The 14,785-nt window shown below is 59.6% G+C and overlaps 2 protein-coding genes across 3 annotated transcripts in view; one reads left to right on the forward strand and one right to left on the reverse strand.

Annotated features, from left to right (window-relative positions):
* The window catches only part of MTREX (Mtr4 exosome RNA helicase), a 44,358-nt gene extending 41,493 nt beyond the window's left edge, over window positions 1-2,865 (forward strand). The window contains exons 27-28 of the mRNA XM_024571983.4: window positions 1,353-1,457; window positions 2,670-2,865. Of these exons, the coding sequence (XP_024427751.1) occupies window positions 1,353-1,457; window positions 2,670-2,722 (158 nt within the window). The 3' untranslated portion in view covers window positions 2,723-2,865. The remainder of the gene's footprint in view (window positions 1-1,352; window positions 1,458-2,669) is intronic.
* PLPP1 (phospholipid phosphatase 1) overlaps window positions 2,823-14,785 on the reverse strand; it is a 48,040-nt gene continuing 36,077 nt past the window's right edge. The window contains exons 2-6 of one of the 2 annotated variants that reach the window (XM_053914854.2): window positions 13,896-14,047; window positions 8,744-9,024; window positions 7,762-7,819; window positions 3,593-3,769; window positions 2,823-3,147 (exon numbers count right to left, since the gene is read on the reverse strand). In XM_053914854.2, coding sequence (XP_053770829.1) covers window positions 3,016-3,147; window positions 3,593-3,769; window positions 7,762-7,819; window positions 8,744-9,024; window positions 13,896-14,047 — 800 coding nt within the window. In that variant the 3' untranslated portion in view covers window positions 2,823-3,015. The remainder of the gene's footprint in view (window positions 3,148-3,592; window positions 3,770-7,761; window positions 7,820-8,743; window positions 9,025-13,895; window positions 14,048-14,785) is intronic. The other variant, XM_053914850.2, reaches the window with a different exon arrangement.

The raw sequence follows: 14,785 nt of genomic DNA on the forward strand, positions 1-14,785 counted from the left end.
CGAGCGTTTGGTTGGACTTTGTGTCATTTGTGTCTCTGTTGCGGCTGTTGTGTTTGCTGTGGACTCTTCCCCAAGGAAACTTGGCTCCTGGGAGCTGAGTGGTGTTGATGGAGGTGGGTGGGGCCTTCCCCTGGACCCCTCGGGCCTTATGCCGGTGGGAGGGTCCCTGGTGGCCCACTGTCCTGTGGGGTTGAGCCTGGCCAGAATCAGACTTCTCATCTCAGAGGGCATGACCCCTGGGTAGGGAGAGCACGCCTCTGTGCTGACTGCCCTGGGTGTCATTCATCTCAGCAAGGGACTGGGGGACAGGGCGTGGAGTGGGGAAGGGCCTGAGCACAGGTTGGGATGAGCCACGCCTCCCCCCCCAGCCCCACTGTTCCCCCCTCACTCTGGGCACCACTACTCACGGCTTTGAACCCGGCGGAAGCAGGCTGCGCGTCCCGTGCCCAGGAGATGGCGTGTCCTTGTGAGGGGTGTTGTCCCATTTGTCCGTTGAGGTGAACCCGTGCGGGCAGTCTGACCAGGCTCCTCGCTAGACGGCATCTTCCTGTTCCCGGTGTTCTGTTCCCGGTGCTCTGGCCCAGGCCCTTCGAGGCCCCTGGGCGACCTGCAGGGAGGGCGGCCCCGCCTGCTCTGTGCTGCCCAATGGGGAAATGGGGAGCTGGCTGCCCCACTCCGGTGCCCCTCTGCACCTTGAGTCCCGTCTCTCGCCGACCCCCTAGCACATCCCATGTTGAAGGGGGAAATGCAGCCCTTGCGCCGTGCGGCGGCGGGTGCGTTGCAGGAACCGGACGCCCGCGGACGAACGACTGCCGCGCAGGCCCAAGTTCACAGTTGGCCCCACCAGCTCCCACTGACGCTCCTGCTGTGTCGGAGTCATGGGCACAGACCCAGGGGCGGGGAGCCCGGGGAAAGGGGGGGGCCACTCCCCTTCCCTGCTACCTTGAGTGCACGGTGGGGGGAAAGCCCCAGTGATCCGTTGTGCTTTTCAGGTGACAGAGGGGACCCTCTCGTTCCCCTGCTGGAAAACCCGGTGTCCCTCCTGACAGGACAGTGCCTGGGTGCCCAGTTGGCCCTGCGCATGGGGCCCTGACCAGGCATCCTGTGAGGCTTTCCTGTCCCGTCGTTGCCGGGCCCATCGTCTGCCGGCCTGCACCCCGCGTCGCTCTCCCCTGGCCAGGCCAGCTGCTCCTCTGCTCTGTGGGACAGGTGTTACCTCGGGGGAACCCACGGCTCTGCTGCTCATGCAGACCCTTCCCGGTGCTGTGCAGGTGGCCTGGCTCCTCCGGACGCCCCTTAGCACCCTGCCCCCTGCCCATGCGGCCTCACGCACCCCCCCCCCTCCCCTGCAGGCAGCATCATCCGCTGTATGCGGCGCCTGGAGGAGCTGCTGCGGCAGATGTGTCAGGCGGCCAAAGCCATCGGGAACACGGAGCTGGAGAACAAGTTCGCGGAAGGTGGGTGTCCTCCCGTTTCTTCCCTGCAGGGGCTGGGCGTCTCCTGGGGAGAGCCCGGTGGGCCTCTGGCAGCGTGTGGGTGAAACTTTCTAAGACCTTCTATGTGTATTTCCAAATACAGGGTCCGGCAGGAGGCAGGCCTGCTTGAGGGTGGCTGGTAGGGTAGTAACGCAGGTGTAATTATGTGTGGTTTTAATTTGAACGTTTCACCTGGAATGTCAGGTGGTGTGCTTGAGTGAGGTATCGTTACGTTACAGAGTGGCATGCTGATGACTTTGTCGTAAAAGATTTAGTAATAAAAAGGGGGTGTCACTGGTGCCGGACCCTGTACTGACTGTGCACTTCCTACGTGCCGGTCACTGCTGCGAGCAGTGGGGGGACAGTGGTGAGCAGAAAGCCAGAGCCCCGTGGCCCAGGGCCCATGTTCTAGCTGGGAGACAGTGGGGCGGGCTGTGGGTGGGGGGACAAGTCAGCTGTTACAATGTATCGGGTGGCGGCTCCACAGGAACAGGCCAAGGGGAGAGCTGTGGCAAGACTGGGGCGCAGCTGAGACAGGTGGTCCAGGAGCTTACCTAGGCAGCTGTTCACCCTTCCCACGTGCCTGGTACCTGGGGAGACGCAAGAGGCCCGTGTGATGGGGCACAGGGAGGGAGAAGGGCAGGGGGACCGGGGGGTGGGGGGCCACCTTCAGCTCCCTTTTGCCATGGCTGCAGGCTTGGTGCTGGTGCTGCCGTGGACAGCTGGACCCTGGGGTGGTTATGGAGGGAAAACAGGCCTGCGGGCCGGTTCATACTTTCCCCTGTTGGCCCGACTGCAGGGCAGAGCTCAGCCATCAGAGCCCCAGTGACTTCTGGGAGGAAGGGAGGCGGCCTCACTGCCCCAGCTCGCTGCCCTCACTCTGAACAGTGACCCATGGCACCGCCCTGCCTGGGTCCCTCGCCCGGTGCTGGAACCGCAGTGCCTTCGGGCTGGAAATTCATGCTTCTGGGTCAATCCTCCAAATAAGCGTGTCTGAGCGCTTAGACGTCCCCCCCCCCCCGACACGTGCACACGCCGGGGCGCCGGTGTCTGCTCCCGGCCTCACACGGGGGCTTTCGGACTCACTGGTCTCCCCCGTGTGTTCGGGGGGTGTCGTCTTCAACACCCCAGGAGCGGGAACCACGTTCTTTGTGGTTTGGAGGGTTTAAACGGAACCGTATTTTCTTTTCTCAGGAATCACCAAAATCAAGAGAGACATTGTGTTTGCTGCCAGCCTCTACCTGTAGCGAGCCGCAGGGACGCACCCCGGCCGAGTGCGGGGGGGACGGTGGCTGCCCTCAGACACGTGATGTGGCGTGTGCGCAGATCAAGCGTCATTCACACACGTTTGTACATAAGCGTTACATTTTTAATAAAAATGTACAGTGGGGCATTGTTTTAGTGAAAGGCTTGGAGTTTCTTCGTGAACTGAGAGCGGTTAGAGACCCGTTGTCAGGCGGCTGTACACACAGGTGAAGTGAGCGGCAGGTGCGGCGGAGGCGCCCCTCGTGCGATGGCGTCCTCGGGAAGCAGGCGGCCTTCACGGCTGCTGCGTGTTCCTGTAGTGGTTGCCCGCGGGGGGCGTTTCGTGCAGCGTGGTGTGGGAGTCCTCCTCTTTCCTGTCTTTTAAGGCGGAATTTCTCTCCTTGAAGAAGTCTGACACATACACGACCTGCAGGGAACAGGTCACACTGAGAGCGGCCGCGCTCCACAGGTTCCCGCCACACACGCGAGGGCCCCCGCCAGAGCCGCAGTGAGCGGGGGCAACAATCGGCACGAGAGAGGTCGTAGCTCGGGGCCCAGACGGGGTGCAGGGGTCGGGGGCTGACAGTTGCTGTTGGTAGAGAGGCTCTCCCCAGCTGGGCCTCGGGCGGAGAGCTGCGCCCCGCCCATGGGAGCTGTGCTGCCGGGGAGCCAGCTCCTCCATGTATCACCCAGAACAACACGTTCTGGGCGCGTGAGGCAGAGCCTCTCAGACTCTAGTGCACCAGCTGCCTTGGGAGGAGGGGCCGCCTGCCCTCTGCTCTCTGTCCCGACGTGACCGCACCCCAGCACCCCAGGCCCTGCCCTGGCTGTCTCTCACGACCCGTGCGACGGTCCGCTCCCCGCGTACTTACGACCAGCACGGCCACCAGCGCGCCTTGGGCGAGGCCGGTCAGCACGTCGCTCCAGTGGTGCTTGTAGTCAGACACGCGCGAGAGGCCCACGTACACGGACGTGGCGACGAGGCCGAACTGCAGCGTGGGGCGCAGCAGCCGCGCCCAGTCCGCCTTCATCCTGGCTTGGAGGTAGAGCTGCAGGGAAGAGAGGGGGAGTTCAGCACAGCATCTGGGAACCGGGCGTCACATTAGCACCCCATCCTCTCAAGGGCTGGCGTGCTCACGGTGACCAGCAGTCATTAAACCACACTACTGTGTATGCACCAGGGCTGTGGGCAAGTTTTTCTCTGTGAGCCTGGGAGGGAAAGAGAAACCGGTCTGCTGGTACGCTCACTCACGCGTTCACTGGCTGGTTCCTGGGCGCGCCTGACCGGAGACCGAACACTGACCACCGAGCCACCTGTCCAGACACCTAGAAGTCCGTCCTTGCAAACAAGCACCCCGCTGCCCCAGTGACTTCTGTTCAGACCACCTGTCGCACTTGAACTTTTCAGGGTGTCAGTGGCAGCTCCACCCCTCGCTACCTGCCTCACGATTCCCATTCGAAGGCAGCGCTGTGGTCAGCTCCCAGCCTGGGGACCGTGTCCGCTTCATGCCCTCACAGCCCTGACCCGCGGGAGCTCCACCAGCCCCGTCAGTTCCCGGGGCGGCAGGCTAATAGGAACAGTCCGATGCACGTAAATGCAACCACCGGCCGAAACAGCGGTTCAGGCTGCAGGTCATCCTTCCCCAGCCAGGGACTCTGCGTTCAACAGTGCCCACGCCCCAGCGCCAAGAACGTCCCCTCCCCGCGGCAACAGCTCCACTGCTGCAGCCCTAGAGCTGAGGGGAGGGAGGGAGCTGGGTCCTTGCCCTGTGTGCAACGCTTAGCAAATCTGGTCTCGTTAGAAAAATTTTGGTCTAGTTTCTCTCCAATAAAGACATCCCCTTTAACATTCACTGAAAACCTGTTCAGTGAGGTGCGACTCCTCGTGACTGCAGTCCTCAGGAAACCACTCGCACACCTGTGCCCAGGGCCTGCTGATTCAGAACAGGTGCATGCACCCTGCCTGCCCTGGGGCCATTCTCGGCAGCGGCCTCCGACCCCAGTGGGCACTTCAGGGCGGCAGCAGCCGGGTGCGAGGGACACGCTGGGAGCCAGGGCGGGCGGTCAGCGGGGTGAGGGCTGCCGGCACTCTGGAGAGCCCCCTCTTCTGTTTACTGAGTCTGCAAAACTAAACAGTGAGGGGCTAGTTTCCGGCGTCTGGAGTTGGGGAGACAGGTGACTCCTAACTGAAGTCAAGCGGGTCCTGGCGGGACTGCAGATGCCCCGCTCCGCGTGGTTTAGGGAGGACACTTCCTGAGCTGTCCCCGTCCTGGCGACTTCCCTGCCTCTTCGTTTAACAGAGGCAAGGGTCGTTGAGACCACAGACGCAGACGCAGGACTTGGAGGAGCGCAGGCACCTTACTGAGATGGGGACTGCGTCCATCTCTGCTACAGACGCAACACAGCAAGAAAAACAAGGGCTTGGGCTCGCCTGTGCTGTTCCCTGACCCGCAGGAAGCCCAGAGATGGGGCTTCCTGGGTCCTTCCCGTGTGGGATTCCAGAATCCCTGTGACCTCACTTTGCTTCCAAAGGACCCTGCCTCGGACCCGGGCAGCCCGCAGGCGTGTGGTAGAGAGTGTTCTGCCCGGAAGTCGTCTTCAACGTGCTGTGACAGCCAAGGACGCTGACCTGTGGGGCAGTGATCACAGGCGCTCCAGTGTGCTTTGGGTGAGATGCAGCCCCACCCGGGCGAGCCCAGAGCCCTGGCATTCCCTGTGCGTACTCCCTGTGCGTGCTGTGGGTCCTCGGCCCCCAGGGCAGGGTCTGTGCTCCCCACGTGCCGCCCCTGCCCCCCTGCCCTGCGCAGAGCCTGCCACACCAGTGACCCGAGGACAGAAGCCCCGAGTTTACTGAGCTCAGGCCACGGCCTCCCCAGCACTGGCCTCCGACCGCCCCCTCCCATGTCACCAGCTCCTGTGCTCCCTCCCCGAGCAGCTTCTACAGAGCGCCAGCCATCTCTACGGGAACGTACAGGGCACCTCGCCCTCCAACAACGGGCCTCCGAGGGCCTGCCTCCCGCTTCACGGCTCCTTTTCCACTCGGGGGGCTGAGGACACTTAAACCCTGCTCCTTGCCCTTTGTGAGGGGTGGCTGTCCTCCCGTCCGAGGCCCTGGTCGGTGACAAGCCCCTCCTCTGGGCTCTTCCACTGTCACCCCATCGGAATGCGGTGGTGGGCACAGGACCTGTTTCCAAACGACACGCGAGGCCCCGGGCCCCATGAGCCTCCACTTCGGTTGCACAGGACAGCCTCAGAGCACGCTCTGCTGGCCGAGGCGGGGCGGGGTGGGGGGTGGGGTGGGCAGGCAGTCACCAGCTGCGAGGAGGGCACGTCTGAGACAGTTCTTCAGAGGTAAAACTCTTGGGTCCACATCACGTCAGCCCCATTTTCCTCACAAAGAAGGGCAGCCCCCACCCAGCCTCAGTCTCTGTGTGGGTCCAGGAATCGCTGCAGCCAGCAAGGGCCCAGGGACAGGAGACTGGGGCGGCACCCCTGTGACAGGGTGGTCATTCCCCTCCTCTCCTCCAAGGTCAAGCACCAACCTCAGACTCTGAGTCCCTCGTGAAGAAGGACCCAACGGAGTAAGGGACAGGCCAGCGAAGCTGCCTGGTGAGGTCTGGCTCAGACAAAGACACGTGGGGCAGCCACAAACTGGTCTGGGACACGTAGCTCGGCCACTGCAGGCCTTTCCCCGCCCCCCAGCCCCCAGGCACCAGCAGAAGCCCATGGGGTCCCCTTCAGAGAGACGGCTGCTCTCCCAGCGAGATCTAGGGCACGGGGGTCAGGGCAGCGCGGGGCGGGCGGGCCTCTGCAGGTCAGCACGTCCATCCCCGCCCCCCTCCCCGCCAGGCCAGCCGCAGCCTCGTGGTGGCTGTTTCTAGAAGGAGGCTCCAAGTGCCACCGGTCGGGCCCCACTGCGTCCTCGCAGAGTGAGACGAACGGAGGAGGAGAACTGGCATTTCCAGAAATGCTGGAGCAGCCGGAGACGAGCTCCCGGTACTGGCTCTGAGTGGGCCTGGCCTTTGTACCACACGTCTGCAGTCCATGCTCTTTCAACTTCTGGGGCGTGGATTTTCAAGTAAAAGCAAGATTCTGGTAAAACTGACTTTAGATTCTCCTCTGCCTATTGCCCGTGGTGGGCTTCTGAGCACCAAACGCTCACACAGCCGTTAATGTGATCCAAGGCAGTGGGGGGACCGGGAAACAGCAAATTTAGACAGAGCACGGCTATGTAAAACCCCACTTAAACAGTGAGACAAAAGTTGCAGCCGGTCTGCCTCAAGACCTTCCCGCCACCACGGTCTGATCGTGTCACAGAGCGAGGACACAGAGGCGGAGTGAGGTCGATCCCTGCAGACCCGTGTGAGCCCTGGTGCCAGGCCCCCGCTTTGTCCCTCTAGACATGCTAGTCCCTCATTCTCCACGCTCGGCCCCACTGCCCTCGGGGTCACAGGGACAGCCAGACCTGGAGCAGCCCCAGCCCCCTGGCGACACCTGACTGGTCCCACCACACGCCTCTGGGGAGTGTCTCTGGAAGCGGAGGGAAACAGAACCTGCTCAAGGAGAAGCCACAGCACCTGCCTGCATGTCCACTAAGCCAAAGGCGGCCTCTCCCACAGCCCAGGAAGGGCACGGCCCCAAGGAACACGCACGCAGAGGGCTCCAGTCCCCTGCCTGGGTTTCGGGTGGGACCTGTGGGGACCTCACGAGCTGCCTTGTGCCCCAGAGGACGGGCACGTGCAGACCCCATGAGCACCCTGCTGCTGGTCATGGGCCGCTGCAGAGAAAGGCCTGCTTCCCGAGGAGACTCCCTGTCCCCGTGGTCCCCGCTCTGCAGCTGCCCTGTCCCTCCGGCCCGTCGGTGGCCTCTCAGGGAAGGACAGACCCTGAATCCATCGAGCCTGGCTTGGCAGACATGGGCATCCCTTCTCCCCTGCACCTGCCTGCATAGCAGCTGGCCCAGTGACCGAGCCGCATGGCTGAGGGGAGGACGGACAGAGGGGAGCATGTGACCCCCGCCACCCACCACACCAGTACTCACCGCCACAAAGAGCAGGCTGTACATGGAGAACGAGGAGTGGCCCGAGTAGAAGGACAACCTGAGGGAGAAGAGAGAGGCGTCCGGAACTGCACGCAGCTCCACCGTCCCACAGCGGGGCGGGCGGGGGCTGTCAGACGGGTGTGGACCAGTGCGGGGGTCACTGCGTGGAGCTGCCGGGGTGGGCAGCGCGTCACTGAGCTCGGCCCTGCAGGCGGCTCCAAGGTACCACCCGCCCAGCCGTGGCCGGCAAAGACGGCCTGGCCGTATCACACACGTGTACGGCCGTGACTTCTGCGCTGGTTCCCGCGGGCCCGGTGTGCCCCAGTGGCGGCTCCTTTGGGACACTCAGAAGTGGACCACTTTTTAAAAAGATAAATTCTAAAAATTTAAGATGGTGACGTTTTAGCATTCTCGATGGGCACACATCTCTAAGATTCCCCCCGATCAAGTGCTTGTGTTTGACGTTTGTTTTAAAATTGTGCACTGACGTTCCGTCCCAGGTGAGTCGTCTCTTTCAATGTCACGGTCTACAAGCATCTGCGACTCCCTCCCACCTGCAAGTGGCGGAATGCTCACAGGCCTAGTGCCGCAGCACTCCGGGAACGGAACAGGCTGGCTCCCCAACCCCCACACTGAGTCACGCTCGCCCCAGCGAGCCCCCGGGAGAGGCCGGCCATGCGGGGATGGGGCACACGCCCGGGGAAGGACAAGGCCGAGCGCAACAGGCCCTCGAACACGGCACGGACATGCCCTGCGTGGCCCTGAAGGTGGCCAGTGCCCTGGACCGGACAGGAGAGGCGGGTCCGGGACCCGCGTTGGGCAGTGTGTGAGCTTGGCCACGCCCAGCAGGGGCGCAGACTCCGCGGTGGAGTGGCGGGGAGGCCACCGAGCACGCGGCCCGGCTCTTTCCTAGTCAGACCACGTGCAACCCGGGTCTGCAAAGGGCACGCAGGCCGCGAGGCGCGCTGAGTCGGCCACGCACCTGCCCTCCTTCACTTTCTGCGCGTTCCCCCGACACACGTAGTTTTCGATGTAGCCGTCGGTGCAGTTGATTTTCGACCAGTCCGGGTCGCAGACATCCAGGAAGTGAGGCCGCAGCCGGCCTATGGAGTACTTGGCGATGTCGGTCAGGGACTGACTAGCGGCGGCGCCGAAAAGGAACGTGCCGACAGCTTTGTAAATAGTGGCTACGTAGTTATTCCTGATAAAGGAGTTCGAGTGCAAGAGGTTAGAGTAAACAGACAGGGTTTCTCCAACCACCATCTGAAAAAAAACAGAGAGACGGCGTGTTAGCAGCAGCCAGGCAGCGGGGCAGCACTGGCAGTGGAAAGTGGTTAAGTCACAACAAAAATCTTCACTGTAAGAACAGCCCCCCTTCCCCCTACAAAGGGAGAGGCAGCTCAGGGTGGCAAACCACGGCAACGGGGTCGGATCAGTTGCGGGCACACTTTACAAAGCCGTGGCCAAGCCGAAGCAACTTCGAAGTCCAGCTGAAGCAGGACGGCCTCACCTCCTTTCTTGTGCTGAAACGAAGGGGGTTGATGTAAGACAGCGGTGTGCTGTGGACAAAACGAGGGCTGTTCAAAGAACATCAACTCCCCCAACCGGAGCCCCCTCTGTGAGTGCTCCGAGGTCTCCCCTGCCGCCGGGCACCACTTAGGGTCAAAGACACCCACCGCAGTAGCAGGTGGGGGAGTGTGAGGAGGCGAACTCAAAGATCCAGGCCGGGGTCCGACTCAGAGGCCAAGGGCAGAGGGCGAAGGTCAGCTGACAGGGCCGCCCGTCCTGCCCCCCAGGGGGCCTGGAGAAGGCCAAACACACGCTGGACACTCCTGCAGGAAGACATTTGCAGCGCTGCCGTCCTCTGGGTGGTCGTTGGCTTTGCAGGAGGGAGCCTTCCCAGGCCCCAGCCAGCGGGCACCGGGCTTGCAACAGTGCGGAGCGGCTACAGGCCAAGGCAGGTTTCCGACACCCCCAAGTCCCCCGGCTCCTGCCCTGAGAGACTCAAAATACTGAATGGCAACACCATAACCATTACATTTGCTGGTAAAACAGGCCAACTCCAGCAGCCTGAGACCAAAGTAAACCCCTGAACCACCACCGTCTGCTTGAAAGTTCGTGCTGAGGCGGGGAGACAAGCCACCATGTGTTGCTTAAGACACCACTCATTTCAGCGCTTCATTTAGTGGAAAAGGGCTCCCTTTACGTCAGCAATTCCACAGAGCGTTCAAGCATTTCCACTCGGCGGGGCCCATGGTCTTCGCGTGAGCCTCGCCACAGGTGAGATAAACGGCTGCCTCCCGAAAAGGATTTGAAGAACCTGATACGAAAACCCTTTCCCCGCCTGGCTCGGCGCCTCCCGAGGTTCTGTACTGAGACCGTTGCCACTGATGACGAGACCACGAACCTGCAGGAGCCAGTCAGTGCCCAGCGGCTGCCTGGGGAGCTGGAAGCGGCACGGGGAGGCCTAGCAGAGTGGGGCTCAGTGCGCTTTAGCTGAAGATGCCGCCTCTTGGGTACAAGGCAAACACCCTCCGTTTAAGCACTTTCGGCCCCACAGAAACTGCTTCCTCCCTACGGCCCTCCCTGCACGTGACTCCATCCGATCCCTTTCAGAGACCACGGCTCCCAGGAGAGGGGGACGGCATGCCTCTGCGGCATTGTGGGGCTCCGTGGGGCTCTGCCCGGCAACCCCAGGGCCTGGCGTTCGGGTCTGCAGGCTCGCTTCAGGCCGCTCGGGCGTTCCAGCACCGAGGGATCAGCAGCAGGAGAGCACTTCCCCAGCGTGTCGCTGTGGAGTTGACCTGTGGTAATTTACAATGCATACCAAGTCTACTGGCCCATCACAGTCTGAACAGCTAAGACATCACGTCTCCGATGTCACCGGGTAAACAATCGACTCTTCTCCGGAAACAAGTACTCGGTCTGAGTCTGCCTAGTCACCGTCCCCATTATTAAGGACGCTGGTTCTTGCCACCGAAGAGAATCCGCTCCGAACCGAGGAGCTTGCAGAGTGCTGGGCGCAGAGTAAAACCGCTCTACAGGACCAGCAGCGGAAACACCTTCCCATGGGGAAGGGGGGGGGGTCCAAGCTCTCACGGTGTTTATTGGTGCCCCGTCTTCACTGAGAGGAAGACAACACAGACGTGCTCAGTACCGGGTCTGCCAAAGAGTCCGTTCAGTTTTTCCCGTAAAATGAAAGACACATTTTTCATGTTCACCAATACCTTTACTGAGTTGGATGTTCTGAGTATGTTGGCTCTGTCCCGCGTGGTAGAACGTTGATTGTTCTCAGTAACTGTCTTCATTTGATCACTATCGACTTCACCTGGTCTGCCCGACCATGGAGCATCGTCCAGCGAGAACTCCCCAGCATGAAGCTTCGCAAACCACTTCTGACAGGTTCGGTCAGTGGCAGCACCTTCTCCGCACACAACACACATCTTTCCGTACTTCAGCTGCATTTTTACCTTCCTTCCAGTGATAAAGGACCCTATGAGGTCTGTCCAGAAAGTACTCCGCCACATAGGAAAAACAGACATTCGCTGAAGAAGATATGACACAAGAAACACTGTTTAGAGGACGACACCTCTGTCCCCTTCAAAATAGGCCCCCGGGGACCTCACACAGTTCTCCCAGCATCTCTTCCACTGTTCAAAACACTCTGCAAAGTCCTTTGTTGCAATCGCCATCAGCTGCCCTGCTGTGTTTTCCTGAATCTCATCGATGGTCTGAAATCTCTTCTCTTTCAAAGGTGATTTTGGTTTCAGAAAAAGCCGGAGTCCTGGTTGAGGGCAGCCCACACACGGTCAGCATTCTCAGGGGTTCTGCTCACTGCAGGCCTCCCAGAGAGTGGGTCACTCCCAACAACAGATCCTCGACCGTCTCTGAAGTGTTTGTGCCACGCTTGTATTTGCACTGCACTCACTGCGTCGTCCCCGAAGCCTTCTGAGTCGGCCGAGTAGTTTCCGGGGAGGAAGGTTCCAGCTCAACACAAAACCTGACGCAGATTCGTTGCTCAGTCATTTTGACTGTGACGGCCACACAGTGCACAGGCTCGCTCAGGGGTGCCTACCGCCCCCGACTAGTCCAGTGAAGTCGTCACCGTTCACACATGCACGCACTCCAGTCCACTCTCCTTGGCTGCCGGGTGCCATCAATGTCGCGCAAACCGTTCTTGTTAACAATGGCTGGGCTTTTTCTGGACAGAACTTGTGTGCCGAAAATGCTGCATATTTTCTTCCATCTTCGATATTAAAACGGCTACACAAAAATTCAACAATTTCAATGTTTCTTTAGTGCACACTGATACGACAGCTGTGACAACACAGTCTAACGAAGTGTTCTGAATGAAGTTAAAGACACCTAGGCACTACCAGAGCCACTTACAGAGAGAAAACCAAACAAATTTCTGACCCACCCAACAACTCTGCTAAACTAAACGTAGGGGTGTGTCTGTCTGGCTCACCTACTCAGGGAGCTGTGTTTTCTTTCATTTGAACGTCTCCGTTCATGCCCACTCGCAGCCTTTGGTGACGGCCACACTTAAGTCACCTGACCTGTGGCTGAGTCTCGGGCTGGGTGCCTGGCACAAGTCACTCCGGTTCTGAAGGTGGAATAAATCATCAAAGAGCTAAAGATAACGTTTGGGGGAGCAGCCGGAATACTTCTGAAGATCAAAGCTAACAGGCATCTAAACCAGCGTGCCTCAGCCATCTGAAGCCACAGCACCTCTCACCGTCCCCTTTGTCGGGCCCCGCACGCCCCCGCTGTCTTCCACTCAGGGCCCACCTCCCCAAAGACCAACCCACTCCCTGGCCTGCTCCCACTCCTTCCTGATATCTCCACCTCCCGTCTCTTCATCCTACTGAATCTCCCTCAAAGGTCAAAATCGTCTCATCAGGCGGAAGAGTTTTCTCTCAAGCTCAGAACAGAGTTCGCTTTAGCCCCAGGAATACTGGGCACGGCGACCACACCTTCCTTACAGAGATTCTCCCAGGCTTCTGAGAACCGACCTCGGTGGCCGTGGCTTCCTCTCCTAGTGGTGAAAACTCAGCGCAAAGACCTGTCCAGATTTAGGGGCCGCCAGTTTCTTAGCTCTTCCCCCTGGTGCAGGAGAGTCGCCGAGGTGCCTGCAAACCACAAAGGCTCACCCAGCACGCGGCCCTCCCCCCCCCCAGGCAGCGAGGCCGCCGAGCAGGGCTGGGTGCCGTCTCTGCCTCCAAGGAGCTCGGCCTCGTGACACTAGCGTCCGTGCGGCAGAGGCTTGCTGTTCCCGTGTCCCACAGAGGGTGACTTGATCACCTTTCAGGGCCAATGAGGAGCTGAGATCATGCTTGAATACGACATTAAATTTCCAGATTAAGAAGTGTCTGTTTCTTAAATTAACTCCCAAACTGACAAAACGACGCTATTATTTGGTTGGCCTATCTCCTGGATGGGACTGTACTTTTTGCTTTCAACTAAAATAAATCATGTTTCTAAAGTTACAAGTTACAAAGCATAAAACTAATAGAATCATAGCATCGCTGGGTCAAGAGGTCAGGAAAACCATCCAGTCCAGTCACTTGAATTCTTCTTCCCACAGCACATTCTCTAAGCATCCCCGCCTGGAATTCTAGAAAAGAACAGTTACTGTTGTTTCAGGACCAGTAAAAATCGTTCACATTCACTGCTGATTATATACAGAGCTTGAGCTTTTCTCTCCCATTTCCGGCGTTACCTAAAAATTCTTTGAAGTACACACGGGTTAAATGAAGTCGTAACGTCAGTGAGCAATGCTGCTTTCCCACGACTCGGTAAATAGAAGGCAGGTGCGTATGCACAGATCCGATGCGTTAGAAAGTAAGAGCTACCCCACGCGTGAAGTGGCGACACGCTGGCATTAACATTCGTCTTGCGTGACTCCTGGAACGTTCTGGAACCGGCGACAGAGAACCTGCACAGGCTCAGTGGGCTCCTCTGGCCCCGCCTGCAACAGCGGGAATTATCTTCATCACATAATACCTTGAATTAAAGGTTAAAAAACACACACTGCTTCACAGGGCTATGCATTCAATCATTAACAGGTTAGCACAGAAAATAAGCCAACTGACCAAAAGGTGAAAAATCTGAAAAAAGTGGATTTAACTTACAACGATAATACTGAATGGAATGATTATTCCACCTAATAAGGCGTAAGGGATGGTGTCTTCTTTGAAAGGGTACTTGATGGACTCGTCATTACAGAACAGTCCTCGCTGGAAGGGGGCATGCCTTGAAGTCAGGATTGCACAGGGCAACCCGGCTAGCAGAAGGAACAAATGAGAACATCGTTAACAAGGGAGCATCACAGCTGGTTAAGGGCAGCAACCCCAGAGGCTGGGCGCACGAACACCCTGCCTGTGGCAGCGGCCCGGAGCACGCGCAGGGGGCAGCAGCGGTGCGGGCAGCGTGAGGTGGAGGCCGCAGTGCAGGGCAAAGGTCGGTTTTCTGCAGGACGCAATGCTTCCGAGTCCTCTCCTGACCAGTCTTCCCGACCCTGACTTCTTCCCTGTCTCTGCCCAAACACACTGAGTGGGTTTTAGAAAGAAGAAGAAACCCCTTCTCACGCTTGTGAGTTCATCACAGGCTTTCAGCACTGGGTTCCAACCCAGGGTCACGGACTCCACTTCCGAAAGGGGAACAGCACTTTGTCACCCCTCATCTGTTTAACTCCACAGGTGGACAGGGCACGGTCACTGGCTGGGCCCTCAGAGCATCTAACGCAGCTTTACCCACTGGTGGTTGGGCTGTCCCGGCACCGTCACAGCCACCATGAAAGGGGTGTGGACGAAAACCCAAGTCTCTTAGGAAAGCCAGCCCCCTGCTGCCGCCCGCAGTCTGCTCCCTGTCAAGCCTGGGTGCACTCACTGCCGGCCAGGACGGGAACTCTGGGGGTCAGCTCCCCTCTGCCTCACTGCGTCTGGCCTGTCCACCCGCCTGCAGCGCACCACTGGGCAGGAAGCCCCACCAGGCCCGCCTCAAGACGTGCGGGTGGCCCTGT

This window comes from Desmodus rotundus, chromosome 1, assembly GCF_022682495.2.
Source record: "Desmodus rotundus isolate HL8 chromosome 1, HLdesRot8A.1, whole genome shotgun sequence".
Lineage (NCBI taxonomy): Eukaryota > Metazoa > Chordata > Mammalia > Chiroptera > Phyllostomidae > Desmodus > Desmodus rotundus.